The 21,075-nt window shown below is 34.6% G+C and overlaps 1 protein-coding gene across 2 annotated transcripts in view; it reads right to left on the bottom strand.

Annotated features, from left to right (window-relative positions):
• LOC147392677 (ENHANCED DISEASE RESISTANCE protein (DUF1336)) overlaps positions 1-13,824 on the bottom strand; it is a 28,012-nt gene extending 14,188 nt beyond the window's left edge. The window contains exons 1-12 of one of the 2 annotated variants that reach the window (XM_086455748.1): positions 13,468-13,824; positions 12,753-12,827; positions 12,485-12,538; positions 10,684-10,749; positions 10,345-10,403; positions 9,735-9,808; positions 9,341-9,466; positions 7,130-7,164; positions 4,327-4,427; positions 4,029-4,124; positions 2,472-2,536; positions 1,775-1,846 (exon numbers count right to left, since the gene is read on the bottom strand). In XM_086455748.1, the coding sequence (XP_086311874.1) occupies positions 1,775-1,846; positions 2,472-2,536; positions 4,029-4,124; positions 4,327-4,427; positions 7,130-7,164; positions 9,341-9,466; positions 9,735-9,808; positions 10,345-10,403; positions 10,684-10,749; positions 12,485-12,538; positions 12,753-12,827; positions 13,468-13,686 (1,042 nt within the window). In that variant the 5' untranslated portion in view covers positions 13,687-13,824. Of the gene's footprint in view, positions 1-1,774; positions 1,847-2,471; positions 2,537-4,028; positions 4,125-4,326; positions 4,428-7,129; positions 7,165-9,340; positions 9,467-9,734; positions 9,809-10,344; positions 10,404-10,683; positions 10,750-10,841; positions 10,899-12,484; positions 12,539-12,752; positions 12,828-13,467 lie in introns of those variants that run through there. The other variant, XM_086455749.1, reaches the window with a different exon arrangement.
• Positions 13,825-21,075: the final 7,251 nt, after the last annotated feature.

Genomic DNA, 21,075 nt, shown 5'->3' with positions numbered 1-21,075 from the left:
AGTCTGGAAATGAAATTATTTCATAGAAATATTTTGATTATTGTGAAAACAAATATAATTTTCATAGAAATGATGAAAATATTGAGAAGCTTGTCAATGTAACTGTGGAAAATTATAAAATCCATGAAAAAAACACTCTTTAAGTTACCAAACTAAAATAAACACTCACAATGATTCTATATAAGAAAAAAATAAACTATCAAATGGAATGTGGATATGAAGATAAATAGTGTTTCGCTTAACATTGTACCTAAAAGCCCGAAATCTAAAAAATAACAATATTTTACACAGAAATGGAGAATAATAATGCCATATTAACTATATACATATTTACGTTATAATACTTTCTTATGTAAAGCGAGTGGAGAGTCAGTGGATCATATTCTTATTCATTGCGAGGTGGCTCACAATGTGTGGTCTGATTTTCTTTCTCTATTTAAGGTCTCTTGGTGTCAACCCCACTCGGTTACATCCCTTTTGTTTGGCTAGAAGTCCACCATCGTTTCTGGCAAGTGGAAGATTCTGTGAAAATTCATGCCCTTTGCTATTTGTTGGGGCCTGTGAAAAAGAGGAACGAGTGCACGTTTTACAGAAAGGAGAACTCCATGCAAGAGTTAATCTTTAGTATTCTTGGTTTGTTGTTTTTGTGGTGCAAGAGTTTTAAGGATTTTATAGGTTTTTTCTTTTTTTCTTTTTTTGAAGATTTCCATTTTAGGTGGGATATTGTAAGAAGTGAGAGATCGTAGGTTGCATCTTTTGCCTTGAGGACTCCTTGTCCTCTTATTAATAAAATTTCCCTCATAAAAAAATTATATAAATATATTACTAATAAACCCAAGTAATTAGAGCATGGATAATTATATGTGTGTGCTTTTATGAATGTGTTAATGTGCTTAGAATAATCAATCTAGACATCTAAATAATCATAATTCATTTGTACTAACTAATGAATAGTACATGTAATTTACAAGTTCTTTCAACAAGCAATTTATATTTTTTTGTTATTTTTATAAATTTTATTAGGGATTCTAGAGTATTTGTTCAAAAAAGAATGTTTCAAAATACCTTTCTTGTTCTTTACTTTACCTAGCTTTCATCCATTTTGGTCCTCAAATTCTCACAGCAATTTTCTCTCATTTCTTGATTTCTTTTTTCCATTTTTTTGCTTCTATACATGTACCCACACTTTCTCCAAGGGCTAAGATTATTACCCAACCAAGATCAGGTTTTGAACCTTTTGATAGTTATATGTATGTACATAAGAAACTTCTTTCCTTAATAATGTAAATGACAAAGTATGTTTTCAAGAACTACAAGACTTTTAGATCCAGAGTTTTCCTATCTAATTTACTCGTAAATTGTCTACATTTCTCCACTGTTTACTCCCATTTTCATTGCAGTTTTGCACCAGTTTGTCTTTATTCTCAAAATATAAGGGTTATTTAAAATTTAATTTGGATGTGTTCAGTACTTCATCAAGAGGTCGACTAATATTTAACTACGGACAAAAGGTGCAAAACGAAGTCGTGAAGTACCAAATGCAAAAAAAATCAAATTCATCATCCCATACACCAAAGGATGAAACTCTTAGCAACTATATCTTTCTTGGCATAATTATATGGACTCGGCACTTGCAGAACCTATCATTTGGAACTTAATGAAGAAAAAAAAATTGTATGTCAGGTTGTTCATGAAAGCATACACAATACAGAATGATTCAGACTTCAGAATGAGATTCAAGTATCATTTTTCCAAATAGAAGAGAGATTCCTACGATTAATGTTTGTACGTCGATAGCCCGATCTTGGAGGTCGCTTCTTGTGGATGGCTGGAAATTGTAGAATGGCTGCAGCAATAAATACACAAGGACTGTCATCCAAAGGAAAAAAAAAAGTGAGCAATATTTCTTGCTATATATTACATGCAGCTTACTTGAATATGGAGTATTCCTATCATGTAATGTCAATCTCAGTTAAACATTGCCTCGAAAAGAGATTTTAAACCTTGCTTTCCATGTACACGGGGAACTTGCATGCCTACTTTTGTATTAAATTGTATATAAATATGATGCATTGTACAGTTATTCATTCAAAAAAAATCACTGCAAAGCTGAAGTGGAAAAGATGCGTTCAACAATACCGTCATCTTCATAAGACCAACAGAAATTTCTGGAGGTTTACCATTTAGTTTAAAGCATTGATACATCAATAGAACTCTTGTACAATAATGCAACCTCACTAGATCTCTCATTCTATAGTATATTGATGCAGGGCAAGATAAGAACAGTCAACTTGTTCAAGTGAGATTGCATCGCGCAATTTAGGTTGGATTGAAATATAATAAGTTAGTGACCATATGGATATACCACTACATTTACATCATGAAACTAATAATAGGTAAAAATCTGCAATGATTTAGAGATACATCACAACATTATCGACATTGTTTGAAGTAGCCATGAGAAATCTTACTATATGCTCCATCTTGTCCCCGAAACCACTGCCTAGAGAAAACAAAATCCCTTTTGGACTGCCACCTGGAAACAATACAGCATCCAAGAAATATAGGTAATGCAAATGATACCAAATAATTCTCACCATCATGAATACTTGCATTGTTAGGACATATAAACTTTAGAGGTAAATATACAATACAAAATAACTTGGAAACAATAATAAAATATGTAGGCCAATTTAGTACAATTCAAAGTTATAATAGTCAATGACTTGGGAGTTGGAACATTGATGTATCCCACTCAAAAAGATTTGAAAGTATTGAAGCCACTTACAAGCAAGATTTAAAATTTTGTTATGAAGCAATATTTTGATCAGGAGAAAACCAAAACATCCTCCATCACAACATTCGGAGTCCATGTCCCATAAGGATCTCAGATGAAACTGGGATATACCACCGAAACATTCTAAACAGCACAAAACCTTGAAGTTTGAACCGTGCTTACATATCTTTCCCCACTTGTTAAATAATTTCACATAACGCCAACCCCATCCTTCTAAATATAGAGAAGGAACGAAAGAAGGAAAATAGAAAAAGAAAAAAGGAAAAGGATGTTAAAGTGTATTATATGGTAGATTGCTAGGCAGTATTTGGAGGAGCTCAAGGTTCCCACCAATTCAGCATATATTAGCATAACTCAACCACTTGTCAAAAAAGTTTAAAAAAAAAAAAAAAAAAAAAACCACCCACAAATACATATATTTTACAAGTACATGATTTTTTTTTTTTAAAAGGCGGACGAGGAGACCAATCAAGAAAACGTGAAAAGAAAGAAACATTAAAAAGACAAATACAAACCGACAAAGCAATAATATGGAAATTGAACAAACCCGATCTCATCTCCCCACAAGACCTTCAAAAAAAAAACACCATTGAACTCTCTAAAGAGCTTACAGAAGAAATGAGCGGCTGTAAAACACGGGCAGGAAACTCTAGCGTTATCTATAGCTCTCTTGGAGTAGTAGACCATCAAAATATTTACAATACTGCACTAGAACAAACACTTATATCCATCTTGGGTCACAAATAAACTAACAGAATCACAAATCCATAGATGAATGTAGATGTCATAAATATAGAGATGAATGCAGGAGTGAAAACGAATATGATACAATTCCCATCTGATGTTTCCAGAGTGAAAATGAAAGAGAGCAAACAGAGGAAGAAATGGCAATATTCATCAAAAATAAATAAATAGAACAGAAAAAGGAACACATACAACCCAGTAAACTATTGTTGCATGACAACCTAGATTTGTGGATCTTTATTGATCCCTTAACTTTTATGAGAGATTAACAAATGTGTTTTTATGTGAATATTGTTTCCTTCGTAAGAAAAAACAATATCTATATATCAAATAAAGGCAGAAAAACATTTTTTTATCTGTAAAATGCAGAAGAACTTATTTTGATTGGAATCAACATAGATAAAAGCTCAAGGAGTACAACCTATCAAATTATAACCAACCAACCATGCAGTAATAAGTAAACAAGTAGTCATCTGCAACAACATACCTAGTTAGGTATTTTGGGTCATATGCCCCATAGACAACATCATAGTGCCCATCCAAAGAATCTACTAGTTCTAGGTCGCATGTCAACATATCCCACCTGCAAAGATCATTCTTAGAGATATTTAGGTAACTTTTTTTTTCTGACAGGTAAAAAGTCAGAAGTTAGAAAGTGAAGTTGGATTTAAGGGGGGTTTGAACCTAAGACGTGGGAACACTCCACACATCTTACCAACTTAGCTAGTTGGCACTTCATTTAGATAGCATATGCAAGTAGTTTAAACTTAGGCTGATCAACTTACTCGTATCTCTTACGCTGGTCAAGGCTCAAAATCACTTCAAAGACTGTATCCAAGCTTGCATCAACAACACCAACAGACTTAACAAGGACACTTTTACCGCTCTACAAAGAAAAAAAAAATTCTCAAAGGAAATCATGAAGATTCTACACTAAGGAGACACTCAACTGGTAGTGCATGAAAATTATTTCAATCATCTGGGTCTTAACTAAAGTAAACTCATCTCGTTATTGACTTGAATGTAACATAAAAGAGAAACAAAGCTAAATGCATGGTCTTCAAAATGCGTTTTGATGGCTTTAACTTCACTGCAAATACTTGACAACATAGACAAAGAATCAGCAAAACAGACAGGGTGTCATGGTCAATTGACGCCTAAAGTCAACCCTATACTATACAATGTGTGTCGTCATTTTTTTGTCGTGTCTTGCTCTCTTTGTTTCCCTTTCTCTCTTTGTATTGGGTGGGTCTTCTCGACCCTCTTGTTTGCGTTCTTCTCAATAAAACTATCTTTATCAATCAAAAAAAAAAAAAATATTAAAGGAGAACAATACAAGAAATAACCACTCAAGTTTTAATCTCAAACCCAAGCCCTGGAACCCTTGTACACCCCTCTCCCTATCTCTCTCAAACCCTAGAAGAAGAAAATCCTAATCTTTTAAAATATTCCTAATTGATATTTATAGGTGTACAAAACAATAACCTATCCTAACTGTTAGATTAAGCCCTAATCCAATGGCTGGGATAAAAAAACATAATAAATAACGGTAACCACTAATACAAGCTAGAAATGTGGTTCACCCTTTTATGACAATTTGTTGTCCCATGCATTTTCTTTTTTTAAATTATTATCACAAGTAGCATGGTTAAAGTTTCAAACCGTCTAAATGTTTTAGCAGAGACATTCCCGTATCGAATGAAAATTTGACCCTTAAACATTGAATGTAATTCAATGTTTCAAGAATGTTTCGAATTGCCTCACAATGCCTTGATTGAGAGAGTCTCGGTATTTCTCCTAACCAAGGCATTGCCTCGAGAAGAGATTTTAAACTTTTCTTGCAGCCACCTTACCTTCTTTCAGACATGACTCCTCAACTTCTCATCTTCAATTAGTGACATGCTTTCTTCCTTTGCCAAGTTGAGACGTACCACAACACATCTTGGTATGTATGGTGGTTACCCCTTTATTTTAATGATTTATAAGGGCTGAGGTTTCAATCCTCCATGTACTAATCTTCAAAAATGACTTGAGTTGTATCACAGTATACCCTCTCATAAATCCAATTTATTTTTATTAAGTTAATGCATAGCTCTATTGAACATGGAAATGTATTTTCCTAATCAGACATTTCTTTCCTTATTTTTATTTAGAAAAAAAAAGGGCTACAATTAAAACTTTATACAATAATATGTCACAGATATGTCTATACACTAGGCTTCTCCAACGTGTCAGACACCACGCATCCAACACCAACCACATGTTTATGTAACAGAAGACTTTGTAATACATATTCAATAGCTATGAGTGTTTCCTAAATTTTCTAGTTTAAAAAATCTCAATATTCCATTGAGAACATATTGTATGCTTGATTTCTAGTAAATATGGTATGACTGGTGTAAATCTCCATAAGTGAAAAATATTATTTAATGATGTGGATGATACATGCTCTAATATTGATATTCTGAATTTCGTTGGTAGCAGGTGAAAGAAATACCGGAAAGTATACTGGTGTTCCATGGTCTAAGATTTAATTGTTGCCAAAAATGCTACTGAACAATATACTGGTGTTTCTTGGTCTAAGCTTTAGTCTAAAATTCTAACAGCGGCAGCACTGACGAGTGAGGAAATGAGACTAATGTCAATAACATTCTGTCATTAATATGCCAATATCAGTGTCCACACGCATTTTATGATATAGGCAGAGCATTACTAACCTATTAATTAGCTCCACCAACTTATTGTTTTTAACTGTGATTTTCTTAGGTTTTTTACATGTCTATCAACTGGAAAAGATCATGAGGAGAGCACAGTGAAGCAAGGGAAATGTTTAATGGTTGGCCTTGCTTTTCACCTCTTAATGATTCAGAAAATCAACAAAAGATACCCATGACCATATCAACCAAAGCACAGAAATCCATTATCACAACAAGATGAATTTTTGGACAGGAATCCCCGAAAATTGTTTCAAGCTCATGTTAGGGCATTGCATCCCTTCATGGAAGATATGGCCCTAGATAGAGAGGAACGACCAAACAAGATTCAGTGTAGCAGTCTCCAAATAGTTGGGAGGGTTACAAGATCTGTGTTGTGCAAACAATTTTCTTTTCAAATGGTTATTCGGTAACAAGATATGTGTTGTGCAAGCAAGCAGATTTGCAGACGTCTATTTTCCATTTTCTCCCATTTGTATTTCCCTATTTTTTTCTGAAATAACATATCACCGATAAAAAAAATTGGGATAAGGCTTTATTAATAGATTGATTTGGCTGAATTGTTTACAGCATAGCCAATTTGCCAGCGTAACCTTTTCTTCTTCTTTTTTCATTTTCTCCCCTTATGTTTTCCCCCCTTCCTCTTCCTTTTGCACCTCCCTCTTTTTTTATGTGCTGTCAACGATTAAATGTAAATAAATAAATAAATAAAATAAAATTGGGCAAAGCTTTATTGATTGCTTGACCATATCAAGATGAATCTAGCACATTCAACCCATAACAAAATGTAACATGTAACTGCATAGAGAACACCGCAAAACATAAAGAATAGTATATAGTCAGGACACATAAAGTTGGGATGAAGAATAAATACCTTTGAGTCAGCCACGTCCTCAAATATTCTAATACCTAAAGCATAACACAAAAGCATTTATAAGGCAAGAGATAAAAACAATTATAATATAATGCTAAAAATGAAATGACATTCTGATTGCTGCTCAGAAAGTAATGCTGCACATACCATTCCTCGTCTAGCATTTGAATACATATTTCATCATTTCAATAAAAGGCCAGGAGTCAAACATTTGTTGCATATACAAAAAGAAAAGTTATTTATTCTAATCTATGTAACAAAGATATGGACACGCGTCAACATTGAACACGTGATGAAAATCCCAGCATCTTAATGAGGGACCACCATAGCTGTGTCAATATCGATGCTGGAGACACATTGATTGATTTCATATAAAAATCCTAAATTATACCTTTGAAACAAGAAACCCTAGAAAAAAAAAAAGAATCCAAAAAGTACAAAAAACAGCAATGATGTCAAAATAACATGGTGAAGGGCCTAAAATTTCATAGAAGTAAAATTTCCTAGCCAACTACATTTACAGGGTAAGCACTTTTTGTTTGTAACTTTGTGTTAGTTAACAACACTTCAACATTATCTAGAGCTATACCTTCTTCCAAGGCATGCGCTTTCGACCTTCTCTATCTACCTCAATCCACAACATTTTCAGCGTTCCTCTCCCCCTTAAAGCCTTCAACATGCACAAAGAAGTTAAAACTCCTTACTTTTGTCTCATTTTTTTCGGTACATGCCAAGACCAGCTCAATTGACTTTCTTTTATTCTTTCCCCTATTGGCTAGGTTCCCTTGGATATGCTCATTTCTAATTCTCTTTCGTAGTTTTTCGCTTATCCATGTTAACATTCTCATCTTTACTACACTTATTCTATGAATAAGTTGTTTCTTGATAGCCAAAACTCATGCACCATAAAGCATAGCCAATTTATTGCTATCTCAAGAAATTATCTTCAGTTTGACTGGTACACATTGGTTCCAAACAACTTTGACTTTGATCAATTGAGATTTTTTAATTGAAAAGAGAGTACAAGCAGCTTCAAAGGTCGAGAAAACCTACAAAAGATACAAGGAAAATGCAAGCAAAGAGGTAGTAACTACCCTCACATACAATAAGATCCCAAATAATAAAAAAGCAGCCCCCCTCCCCCAAAACAAAGTCCAATAAATCCTCTAGATAATTCAGCTCACTTTGTTTTTGATAAGTATGAATTTATTGAAGTCAACAAAGGAAGTTAAGACGACCTGCCTAGATGCAAGATCCCACACAAGGGAAAATAACAAGCATAGAAGTACCATTTACACCAAAGACCTCAAATAGAACACATAAGATTCCACTTGGATACAAAATCTTCACCAAAATAAAGAGCCAAAAATCTCTAAGACTATCTCCTCACGTGATTGTTCTTTCCCTTGCAATATCCCAGATATTACAAATTATATCCCATCTAAATAGAAATTCTTCAAAGAAGATTCCTCCCTCCCGAAGACATCGATCTGAATCTCCCTCCTCAAGACATCAATCTGAACAAACCCCCAGTCCCAAACCCAGATCCAGATGATGAAAAAAATCTGAGATTTATGTAAAAAACATAACTATATCTACAGAAATAGAGAAATCGCGAAATATAAGGAAATCGAACTGCTGAAGGACGGCCAAGAAAGCCACTCCGCCTAAAGAGTCCTATTCCTATCCGGTCTACATTCACTATTCTTCAAAGGCACTGCGCTGGGTCGGTAGGTTTCAGTTTTTACTTTATTCTTTTCGCTTTAATCCAGTCGCTCGATAGGACTTACCGTAACCCGAAAAGGTTGGTTCTTCCCCTACAACCCCTACCCCTCCAAGGCAGTACTCTTCATCGGCAAATCCGAATGTCTCGATCCGAGTTGAGACCCACCTACAATAATTGATCCATTTGAATTCCTTATAAACTTTACACCAGAAACGAAGAATGCCTAGGATAGATATGATAGGAATGCTTGTGCCCCTTGTGTTGGGGCTCCCTGTGCAGGGGCATATGCACATAGGCCCTTATTTATCAATAGTTTGGGACATAAACATAATAAAGCAGGACCTCAGTGAAAGTGCCAGTGCACAAAGAAAGCCCATAAAGCATCATGTGATAATCTTTCACGTAAAGACAAACAAAAAATAAACTCCCCGTATATTTTCGTTTGGATGTAGTGCTACCAGCAGATGTAAAGAACAAAGAAGTACCATTGACTGTATGGATACATTTCCATTTGTGTGCTTCAATCACATCCCCAACATCCGCTTCATAATATCCATCCGATCTGACATTATTCCCCAAATTTGAGGACTGACGCAGAAGTGATTCTGGACCTGCAATTGAAGAAAAAGTGTCATTGTCATACGTCCACAATGTTCAAGATGTCATAATTCTAGGACTGCAGGAAGCATATGCTTTACTACATGACGTATTTGAATACATGAGATCAAGTGGAGGGAATGCTACCAAGTAGCAAACCTATAATAAAAAACACCAGCATGAACGCATATAAACACAGATATCAAAAACCAGTAATCCTCTCCATGCAAAATAGTTTTTGGAACATATAGATATTCTCATAAAATTGATTGTTTATTGCACCTTGTCCAATTCTTATTAGCTTCCTCAGACCTTGAGCATAGCGTCTCACCCGAGGTCGATGTCCAAGATTGAGCCTTCCACAGGAAAAAAAACAAGATCCTATTAGATGGTAGTGACAGATTAAGAAGTTGCAAACAAAAAATTGAAAAGCGTAATAACTAAAAAAGGAAGATAATTTATGTACTGCCTATCAGATGGACCAAACGAACAATCCACCAATAGCACAAAAGTACACTTCTAGCACGTGTAGGAGTGGGATGAACCTTTCATTGGATCAAGCCTAGAAGTTTTCCTAGCCCAAAAAAAAAAAAAAAACCAAGTCGGATGATCATGATGAACCCATTCTACAAACTTTTTGAATCATTCATCATTTTTCCTAACCATAAAATGCAATTAATGGATATTTATAATCATGAAGTAGGGATAACATTTATAGAGGGATGCCTATCTATGGTGGGTTCCAACCCAACCCATGCGTGTGCACAATTTTTTTAGAGGTATGGTTGATTTACTTTATACACACAATACCCAAAATTTGCTCTTGAAACAATTACAAGAATCTAAATCATCAACAGTCATTGGTTCCATTCATTTAAAAGACAAAGCATACTCATTCTCCATGCTTAGTTTACGCCTGGTGCTCGATCCTTTTGATAACTCATACTCAGCCTGTCATCAAAACAGTGCAATACTTAGACAAAGCTTGAAAGGCACATTCTAAGAGAAGGTGACGAATCAGATTGGTTGATTTTCATAAGAAATATAACTTCCGCATTTAGAAAAATGAAATTACAACAATTCATGGTGATAAAAAATAGTGCAGGAGCCACTAATCAAGGTAGAACTCCTGAGATAGTTATAAATTTCTGGTTGCAGACACACACAACATCGAGACAATCTTACAAAGCAAGAAACCCAAGAATAATTTAGGAAAAAAACAGTATTATACCTGTTGCTTGGCATGATCAAATGCTTCCATCCATTTCCTGGCTTCTCCAGCCATAGCACAAGCAATCTGCCAAAGAGATGAATGATTAAACTATGAGTCCATGAAGCAAATAGACAAAAGAAACCCATATTTCAGTGACGAACACAAACTAAACTCACATTATAACAGGGCCTTAAAAAAGAAGAGGTCACATAAAGCATTCATTCCATATACAAAATGGACTTAAAGTCTGTAACACAAGCCAAATTGTACATTCTGTGTCAAGGTCATAAAAAAAGTGGAATAGAAGACATTACTAGAAATTTAATCTATACTGAAACATGTTATTTTATTCTTTTTTTTAGTGGAAATGAAAAAGGAAAATACCTAAATTTTTTATTGCAAACCTTCAAAGGCCCATGCTATTATACTTCTCAGTTTAATGAGAACTAGTTAAAGATGAAAAATATATACAGCCCATTATCCTTCTGACAATGATATCTTATACAATCTTTTACCTATTTTGAGAACAGGAATTTGATGCTACTCAGGAGCACTATTACTAACTTTTAACAAAAAGACTGAATTTGCAACAAAAGCTCAGACTGAATTTAGTATGGCCTAGAAAGACATTTTCAAACAAGACTAACTTACCATATCACTTTGATAAGTCTGAAAGTAATATCCTAGAAAGTAGAGGTTCTAATGGCCCAACCGTGGAGCAGGGTCAAGCCATGAATGAGCTCAATGAAATAGAACTCAAATGGGAAAAGGATATATGCTTCCTTTCTTAAATAGACCATTGGAAAAAGCTTTTTGTTTTGGAGGGCTTAGACCCCTAGCTTGGTTGGCTTGACACATTGCAAAGCAACTTCGAGGTTATGGGTCAAGTCCAGCTTAACCATAAATAAAAAAACTTCTTGTTTTTCCGACCCATATGTGCAATTGGAGAATCACATGGGTCTCTTTCTTTCTGAAGAGTTAAAGATAAGTAATAAAGGAATACATTTGTATGCAAGGATATGTTCTTGAATATTTCACAAAATATAACAAAACAAAAAATCTATATAATAAAACAAGACTGTAGGTCCCACGGTTGCTACAGTTTTGTGGGGATAAATATCCCATCAAGTTACAGTTTTTTGTGGGTCCCATTTTATTGCCTTTCCACTTCACCCCTCTAACGTTACTATGTTCCTTTTTTACTCCTTTAACCCACTTAATTGTTTTTCATCTTTTACCCCCTTAACCCCAAAGAGAATGCCCGTGCCTACGGAACGGGCAAACTCTAGTATCAAAATAAACCAAAATTTTCAGATAATTTTCAAATTTTGGAACAGTGGTATTTTGTTCCAGTATTGTCAAAAAAATCAGAATGTCTCAGCCGAAACACTAAAAGGGAATCAAACTTGGACCTTGTCCTTGAATTTCCATGAAATGATTTTCTGTAACATCATGACAACTCTTCCCCTTTCCCTGCCTCCAACTTCCTTAATGGTTAGTTTATTGCTAATTAATCTAAACTGAGACTGCATTCCATGAAATAATCATTTTGTTTAATTTTTAATTGTTCCATCGTCCTAGAAATCTCTTGCATATAGGAACTTTCTTCCCTAGCCCGTTCTGTACATCCTTCTATTTCTCATAAAATATATATTATAGCTACTTGGAAAAAGAGAGTTGGTCGACCTAGTCAAACTACACTTTCCGCCTCAAAAATGAGATTTACAAGTAACTGTTTAATTTCATAGATAAATATTCTGTAGTACAAACAGAGATTCTGCCAAAGCAAAGATCAATATAAAAGCTAATTATTACTTACTTCTCCCTTTTTTGTCTCGTCCAACCTATTGCAAAATCTTATAACATAAAGATCCTACAAAAAAATAAAATAGTGATTCTATCATTAGCTCCAAAATACAAGGTTCCAAAGGGCAGTTAGCAAAAGAGCGTAGCATCAATTTCTTTTTCTTTTCTTTTTTGTGCGTGTGTGTGTGGGGGTTGGGGGGGGGGGGGGGTGTTGGTTGTAGATAAATGAAACATATCCAAATAAAAGATCTAAATAAAGAAGGTAATTACTCAAGCCTCACCCCATTATTGACCTTCCTACGACCCAATTCCTCAACCATAAGAGTGTGCCCAACAACACCCTTTCTAATGGGTTGCTGCAATAAGAAAAATGTTGAAATATAAATATTAAAAAATCAAAAGGTCACTCTAAGGCCATATAATTGTAATTTAAAGAATAGTGCCAATGATATAGAAGCAAAATCCATTAGAAGGCTCCAAAGTTCGTACTATATGAAGAAAAAAAAGAAAAAGAAGAAACCTACCTTGAGTTCAGAATTCATTGAACCTTCTTATAAGTTACAAGTGAGAAAACAAGAGGATCATAGTTATGCGGTTGGAGTTGTCTATCAAACTTACTGTTATACTTATTTAAAAAATAAAAAATCATTGCTTAAACCCACTTTCAATTCACCCTCATTTGTCATCCAATACTTTCTAATCTTCCCAATTTCACAATCCTGATAACAAACTGATTAATGCTCGAGTATGGAACAAAATCCAATTCAAATAGACGAAAAATTTTCCTCATTTAAAAACAATTAAGCTTAAATAAATAATATTAACCACCTATAATCAAACATAGTTATGTAGCTCCAATACTCAATTCTATCACAACTGGGTAAAAAATTTGCAGGAATTCAGGACTCTGGCAGTTAAATTCAACACCAAAACTAACATAAAAGAAAATCTAGAGAAATCTAAACGAAGAAGAAAAAACAAGAGATTGAATCTTACAATGCCAGGATTCTCATGAGGATCTCGCTTATACATCAAGACGTATTTGCCTCTAACTAAGAGAAATCGAAGATGACAGTATTCACGGCCGATCGAATTGACACCCAAATGATAAACCCAACCAGAATACTCGAACAAACCTCTCTCTTCAGATCCTTGCTCTGATTCTTCCTTATCAGATCCTCCTTCGCTGCTCACCATCTTCGATGAAGATGACATTCACCAACCAAAAATCACAGATCCTTCTCTGCAGACCCTCTTTTGTTGATTTCTGGAGATGAAACCCTAGTGAGACTCGAAAATAGAGTTTTTTTATTTCGTCTCTCTCTCAGAAAGAGCGACGAAAGGGGTCTAGATCTGCTGAGAAGACAAGAGGAAAGATTTTAGTCGCCGCGTTGGGTTCGTGTGGGTACTTTGGGACGATGAGTTGGCTACATCAGGAAATGGAGGGAAAATCGCCACGTGGCAATCAAAACCGTGTTTACGTGCTTACGTTTTGGTTTGTGTGAATGAGAAATTTACCTATTGGACACTACGATAGGGTCCACCTATGAAGAAAACTCTATATTACCGGTTTGGAAAATGCTGGAATGACACAAACGGAGACACAAAGGTGAAAAAATGATGTGGTGGTGCGCGTATAACTGTAGATTCTTTTTACTCGTATCTCGCGAAAAAGCATATACAGTAATAGGCACGACACCACATCATTTGTCACCTTTTTGTCTTTGTTTGTGTCACCCCAGCAGTAATTGAATTAGATAATGATTGTTAACTAGAAATTTTCACTTGGTCAATACTCGGCTGACGTGGCTTTGCATTAAAAAAAAGATATTTATTTGTCACAAATCATGATTTAAAACTAGGTATTTGGTGTCGTCCGTGTTGAATTTCTCGAGTCATCTCATTTTACACTAATTTAAAACTACTTATTAGTATATAATATATTTATACTTATCAGAGTTTTAGACATATTTTCTTGTAGAGATCTTCTATTGCCACACTAACTTTTACTGACAGCACTCCAAAATGTGTGCTAATTCCTGGTGATTTACATATGAATCGGGATACTATTAGCAAAAGTTGGTGTGGTAATAGAATCTTTCTTTTATAAAATAAGGTGATTAGGAGATTCTTAGTTAGAAGATCATGTTATTGTCTATAAATATTTATTTATAGAAAAAAAAATTATTTTTATTAGAAAAATCTGGTTGATTCGATTGAGTTTTATTGACTCGACTGATATTTTGAAATTTTAAATGAGTCAATATGAAAGGAGGATTCACACCGTAAATCTTACACATTCAATAACGATGTCTAATTGATTCAGGTGAATTATGATGATCTCTAAAATTATGATTAATAAAATGCATCATACTCTATGCATCTAGCCACTAGAATGTCCCATGAATTTTTCAGGTTTGTCGTTTGTTGTATATCTAACAATATTGATTAATGATACAGTCTGATTCAACAACCCCCTTTAATACACACCCCCTATGCCCATCACATGATCGTAAATCATTTGTCTCAGGATACATATAATCATAAATCCTTTTCTTGTGTATCCCAAGGCAAATGATCTATGGTTCTGTGATGGGGGTGTGTGTCAAAGGGGGGCGTCATATTATCACGACTCATTGCATTAATATTTATTGCTGCATAGGAGAATGAGTAGTTGAACAGGTTTAATAGATTTAAAGTTTGGGAAACCGATTCAATGAATTGCAACAATATTTTAATTGAGAATGAAGAGAATTTAATAGGTTTAACAAATTCAATGTGAGAAAGAAATAGGAAATAGGGGTTTAAAATGAGAAAGAGAGGTAAGAAAAACAATAGTATATGTAGATTTTAAAAATATTAAATGAGTCAATGTGAAAGGAGGATTCACATTGTAAATCTTACACATTCAAGAACGATGTCTAGTTAACTCGGGTAAATTATGATGATCTCTAAAATTATGATTAATAAAATGCATCATACTCTATGCATCTAGCCACTAGAATGTCCCGTGAATTTTTCAGGTTTGTTGTTTGTTGTATATCTAACAATATTGATTAATGATACAGTTTGATTCAACAACCCCCTTTGATACACACCCCCTATGCCCATCACATGATCGTAAATCATTTGCCTCAGGATACATATAATTATAAATCCTTTTCTTGTGTATCCCAAGGCAAATGATCTATGGTTCTATGATGGGGGTGTGTGTCAAAGGGGGGCGTCATATTATCACGACCCATTGCATTAATATTTATTGTTGCATAAGAGAATGAGTAGTTGACCAGGTTTAATAGATTTAAAGTTTGGGAAACCGATTCAATGAAATTGCAACAAGACAGTCATTGAGAATGAAGAGAATTTAATAGGTTTAACAAATTCAATGTGAGAAAGAAATCGGAAATAAGGGTTTAAAATGAGTGAGAGAGAGAGAGAGAGAGAGAGGTAAGAAAAACAATAGTATATGTAGATTTTAAAAATATTAAATGAGTCTATGTGAAAGGAAGATTTACACCGTAAATCTTACACATTCAAGAACGATGTCTAGTTAACTCGGATAAATTATGATGATCTCTAAAATTATGATTAATAAAATGCATCATACTGAAAGCGCCCTCGATCCGCGGGGTGTGCGGATCCGCTTTTGACCCTTGAGGTTTGGGAGTCGCCACCTAGTTATTACGGTCTAGGAACCGATCAATGACTCTAAACGGATAAAAACTAATCTAAAACAAAAAAAAAACTGAATTCGGGGATCATGTTACGGGATTGGAAGGTGTTAGGCACCAACCCCGCCCGGCCAAAGCCGGTCTCTACTAAATCCCAAGTAAATTACATTGCTAAAACCTAGATAAAAATAAATAAAAATAAAAATTTACCTTTCCGATAGCAAGGACTTTGTTCCCTCAGATCTGACAAAAAGAGCTCCTTGTACCATGCTCCCTTGCTTCGTCTTGTCTCCGGATTTGACTTCGGATCTCCGAGGCAAGGTATCTCCTTGTTTTTGAATCTGAAATCTTCAAGTTCGTTGCGGATTTGGGGGTGTTTTTAGAAGGCTTTTGGGTGTTTTCTAAGCTAAAATTGAAGGAGGGATGTTAGTTAAGGAGTTGGGGCTCCAAAACTAGGGTTTATGGGGGGTTAGGGGAGCTTCTAGACCTACTTCTCTTAGGGTTTTTCATTTGATACGAAAATAGGGTGTGAGCACCTCTATTTATAGATGTTTTTAGGGGTTGATTTGGATAGAGTTAGTGTTTAATTAAAGATCTTTTAATTAGAGTTGTGTTTTAATTTGACTTGTTTTAGGTAGAATTGTATTTTAATTAGAATTGTTTTAGGTAGAATTGTGTTTTAATTCAAATTGTTTTAGGTAGAATTATTTTTAAGTTAGAACTCTATTAGATAGAGTTATTATTTAATTAGAATTCTATTATGACTTTTGGTCTTATTTGATTGACTTTTAATGTTTTGACTTCAGTCTTAATTGATTGACTTGACTTCAGTCTTGCTTAATTGACTTTAATTTTGACTTCAGTCTCACTTGATTGACTTTAATACCTTGACTTTAGTCTTGCTTGATTTACTTTTAATTTTTGGAGAAGGCCCCTTTCATTATTTCTTTAATTCTTTGGACCCCCAAATTGAGGGGTTCTTAAAGAAATATCTCACGAACCCTCAACAATTTTGCCTGAGAACCCGATTGATCGATTTTTTAGGTTCAAAATTTTAAATTGATTTCATTAATGTTTCACTTTAATTATTTAATATTTATTTATTAATTTCGAAATTTTTAATTATAAAAATTGTGAAATTACCGTTTTGCCCCCGGAGAGGACTTTTCACGTTTCAAGTCGGTTTTTAATGTTCCAGGATGTTTTAGAATCGATTTTTCGTAAGGAATTCAATGGAAATATTAGTTTTTGTTATTTATGAAGTTTTTTTGTGTGAAATGGTTGTGAACTTTACGAGGGGCATTTTCGTAATTTTGTCAAATTCTGTTAAAATTGGTGAAATGATTTATTTGGTTCCTATTTGTTATTTTATGTGTTCGAGAGAGTTTTCCTAAGCGTAACGTAGGCTCTAGGGTTGTTTTGAGGTTAGGGATATTTTGGTAATTTGGTAATTTTTAGTGATTTTTATCGTGAAGTTTCTTTCTGGTCTGCAAGATGATGATTTCTATGTTTCTGGGGTCGTATTTTCCTAGCGTAGCGTAATTTCTAAGGTTTTGTCAGTTCGAGATACCTCATCCGGATTTCTGAAACATATCTTGTAACAAAATAAAGCATTGGAATACACATCCATCATTGGGAATCATTGCAATCGGGTTGACGAGTTGATTAATCAGGCGGATGCAAAAATGGGGTGTCTACAGATGCCCCTCTTTGGCAGAGGGTTGAAGCAAACTAGATAGCAAATCTATTTTGGTAGATAGTGCGATATCTGAATGCCAAAGCTAGTGACAGTTCATTTTGCAGCCTGATTTAGCAATTCGTCAGGGTGTTCGGATCCTTGAGCGTAAAACTTTTCCCGAACTAAAAGGTTGTCAGGTCCTCGAGCTTGAACTCTCACTGACGATGTCAGATCCTCGAGAATTTTAGAAGATTCTCCCTGACTGATGCAAAAGTGCACGTGTGTGCAATGGTGTGATGTTGTGTGAAACTAAGTAAAAATGTGCCAGGTCCTAGAGATCTTCTCTCACTGACAATAATGATTCAAAATTGAGATGCACTTATGCAACGAAAACAATCATAGCAAGGTTTAACAAAGGTAATTGGAGTTATAACATTGTAGGAACTTCGTTAAATCCTATTTGAAATTCTTTTTAGAGTTCGAAAAAGTTTGAGTCTCATTTATCGGACTGGAGCCTATTGTAGCCAAGCTTCTCAGGCTAAGGAACTTAAACAATCCTATTAATTCAATATGATTTCAAACAAAGCTGGAGTCTCGTTTCTCGGACTCTGGCTAAGGTTTGCAGGAACTTAAACAATCCTATTAAAATTGAAGTCTCGTTTCTCGGACTCGAACTAAGGTTAATAGGCACTTCAAAAAGCCTATGATTCAAAACGTTGGAGTCTCATTTCTCGGACTCGAACTTAGGTTTATAGGCACTTCAAAAAGCCTATATATTATTCAAAAATTTGGAGTCTCGTTTCTCGGACTTGAACTTAGGTTTGTATGCACTTCAAAAAGCCTATTCATTCTATGATTCAAAAATTGGAGTCTCGTTTCTCGGACTCGAACTTAGGTTTGTAGCCACTTCAAAAAGCCTATTCATTCTATGATTCAAAAAGTTGGAGTCTCGTTTCTCGGACTCGAACTTAGGTTTGTAGGCACTTCAAAAAGCCTATTCATTCTATGATTCAACAAGTTGGAGTCTCGTTTCTCGGACTCGAACTTAGGTTTATAGGCACTTCAACAAGCCCATTCATTCTATGATTCAAAAAGTTGGAGTCTCGTTTCTCGGACTCGAACTTACTAAGCCACATTTCTCGGGCTTAGATTTATAGGAACTTAAACAATCCTATTAATTGATTATATGATTCAAAATCGAGCTCAAAGTTTGAAAGATCAGGCCTTTATTGGCTTATCATGCATCTGGATTCGTAATTATCATTGGGTTTCACCGGACTTTTAAGCTTTTGTATGATTTTCTTTTTATCATTTGATTAAGAACAAAAATTTTGGAATTAAATGACCTTCAAAAATGCCCCTAGTTTCAAGGTTGGCTTTAATTGGGACTTGACTACGAGACTGATGGAATGGATTACGCTTGAAAAATATGGACTCTGATGTATGATAGATAGAAGAACTGACATTCTCTTAAATTTAAGACTCTTAAGATTATCATATGTGCAATAAAGAATTGATCATTTTCTTTCGAATTTCTTTTGAAAAATGCTTGAGCTGGACTTAAAAAATCTTGATAAATATTAGAATAAAAGATCTTCCTCTTCAAAGTGGTTGATGATTCTACATCTTCCATTAGCGAACACTTGAACAAGTAAACATACTTTTGAAGATCCTACAATGTTCAAGATGACTTCTGATTTTTTCCGACTTCAATATTGTCTTTGTCGGATGTGAGCTCTTGGCTAAAAGACAAATATCGTGGCTTGAATGGTTCTGCAGTTTCTGCACAAGCTTCCTTCTGAATTTTTCTTCTTGACGGGACCTTTCCTCCCATTTGATGATGCCCTAATTTTTGCCTAGATCGCCTCTTTAGGTTTTCAATCTAGCAGGCTTTGTTTTTCTTTTTCTGATGATGCCTTGATTTTTGCCTAACTCGCATTTTCAGGTTTTCAACCTAGCAGGCTTTCTTTTTTATGGTTATGCCCTAAATTTTGCCTAAGCCGCCTTTTCAGGTTTTCGACTTAGCGGGCTTCTCTTTTTTTTTCTTAATGATCTTGTATAACCAACTCGACAACTTCTCAGTTCCCTGCACCTTAACCGAGTCAATTAGCCTTCAGGAGGACTTAAGAGGTGGGCTTAGGAGATGGTTTAGAAAGAAAAGATATAAGGCTCAACTTCTCAAAATGCCCCTAGTTTGATATTCTCTATTTTCTATCAATTATTTTGATTTTTTTTCTAAATGCCCCTAGTTTGGCATTCTTTTCTTTTTATCAATTCTTTTGATTCTTTTTTCTAATGCCCTTAGTTTGGCATTCTTTTCTTTTGAACATTTCAATAGTAGATTTTTCTTTTGGATGACACTTTCCTTAAGAGAATACATTTTTCTTTTAATGACCGGGCCTGAAGTAACTTCTCAGGTTGCCTACGTACCCCAAATATTTCTTTTTTTCCTTTTGAGATCAGGTCAAAACGTAGTTCATACTAAGATTCCCTCCCAAGGTTGGTTGGTGTGGTTTAGAAAGAAACAGACTATTTGATTTTTTTAGAGGCTGCAAGGGGCTAAAGAAGATTATCTTTTTCTTGGTAAGACAGGAAAATGGTTCGACCAATGAAGGCCTCCTTTTGTGAATGCTGCTTAACTCGGTCAAAGTTTTAGTAATTCGATATCTGGATTACTCTGTCAACTAAGATTTCCTTTTGGAGAATGAATATTCTTCAGTCTTCTTCTGAGAAAGTGTAATCTTCAGTCTTCTTCTACGGAGTTGAGTGAGACTGAGTTCTTTGTATTTGACATTGACTCGTTCAACTATTTCCAAACTTCAAAATTCTTTTGTGAATGAGAACTTTCTTTACTTGAGTGAAAAACATGGTAGATCCACTTATAAGTCTTAGTATCTTTGTTGATGCTTTTAGCTATATCATCTTTGACAGATAATCTTTGACTTTGAAATCACTCTTGACTTGATCTATGTTTTTGTGTAATTCATCCATATAACCTTATGAGATCATGCAAGAACATTGTTGAATTTCTCAAGTAAATTTATTATTCTTCTCATGTTCTGCTAAGGAAAATGTATCACCAATTTGCACTTCTTGAGTGTACTCTTTAATTCCAATATTTATTAAGTTTAGTTAGTGAGCTTTAAGTCATTTCTCATGTTAGATTTTATATTCACATCATTATTGCACGCATGATAATCAGAAGCTTCTATATTTTATTGGAATTAAAAAAATATAGACTGACAAACTCGACTA

The sequence above is a fragment of the Akebia trifoliata genome, chromosome 10 (genome assembly GCF_017979445.1).
Source record: "Akebia trifoliata isolate Shusen 1 chromosome 10, ASM1797944v1, whole genome shotgun sequence".
NCBI classification, from domain to species: Eukaryota; Viridiplantae; Streptophyta; class Magnoliopsida; order Ranunculales; family Lardizabalaceae; genus Akebia; species Akebia trifoliata.
Note: the sequence above shows the minus strand (reverse complement) of the source record. Positions and strands in the feature narration are given on the sequence as shown.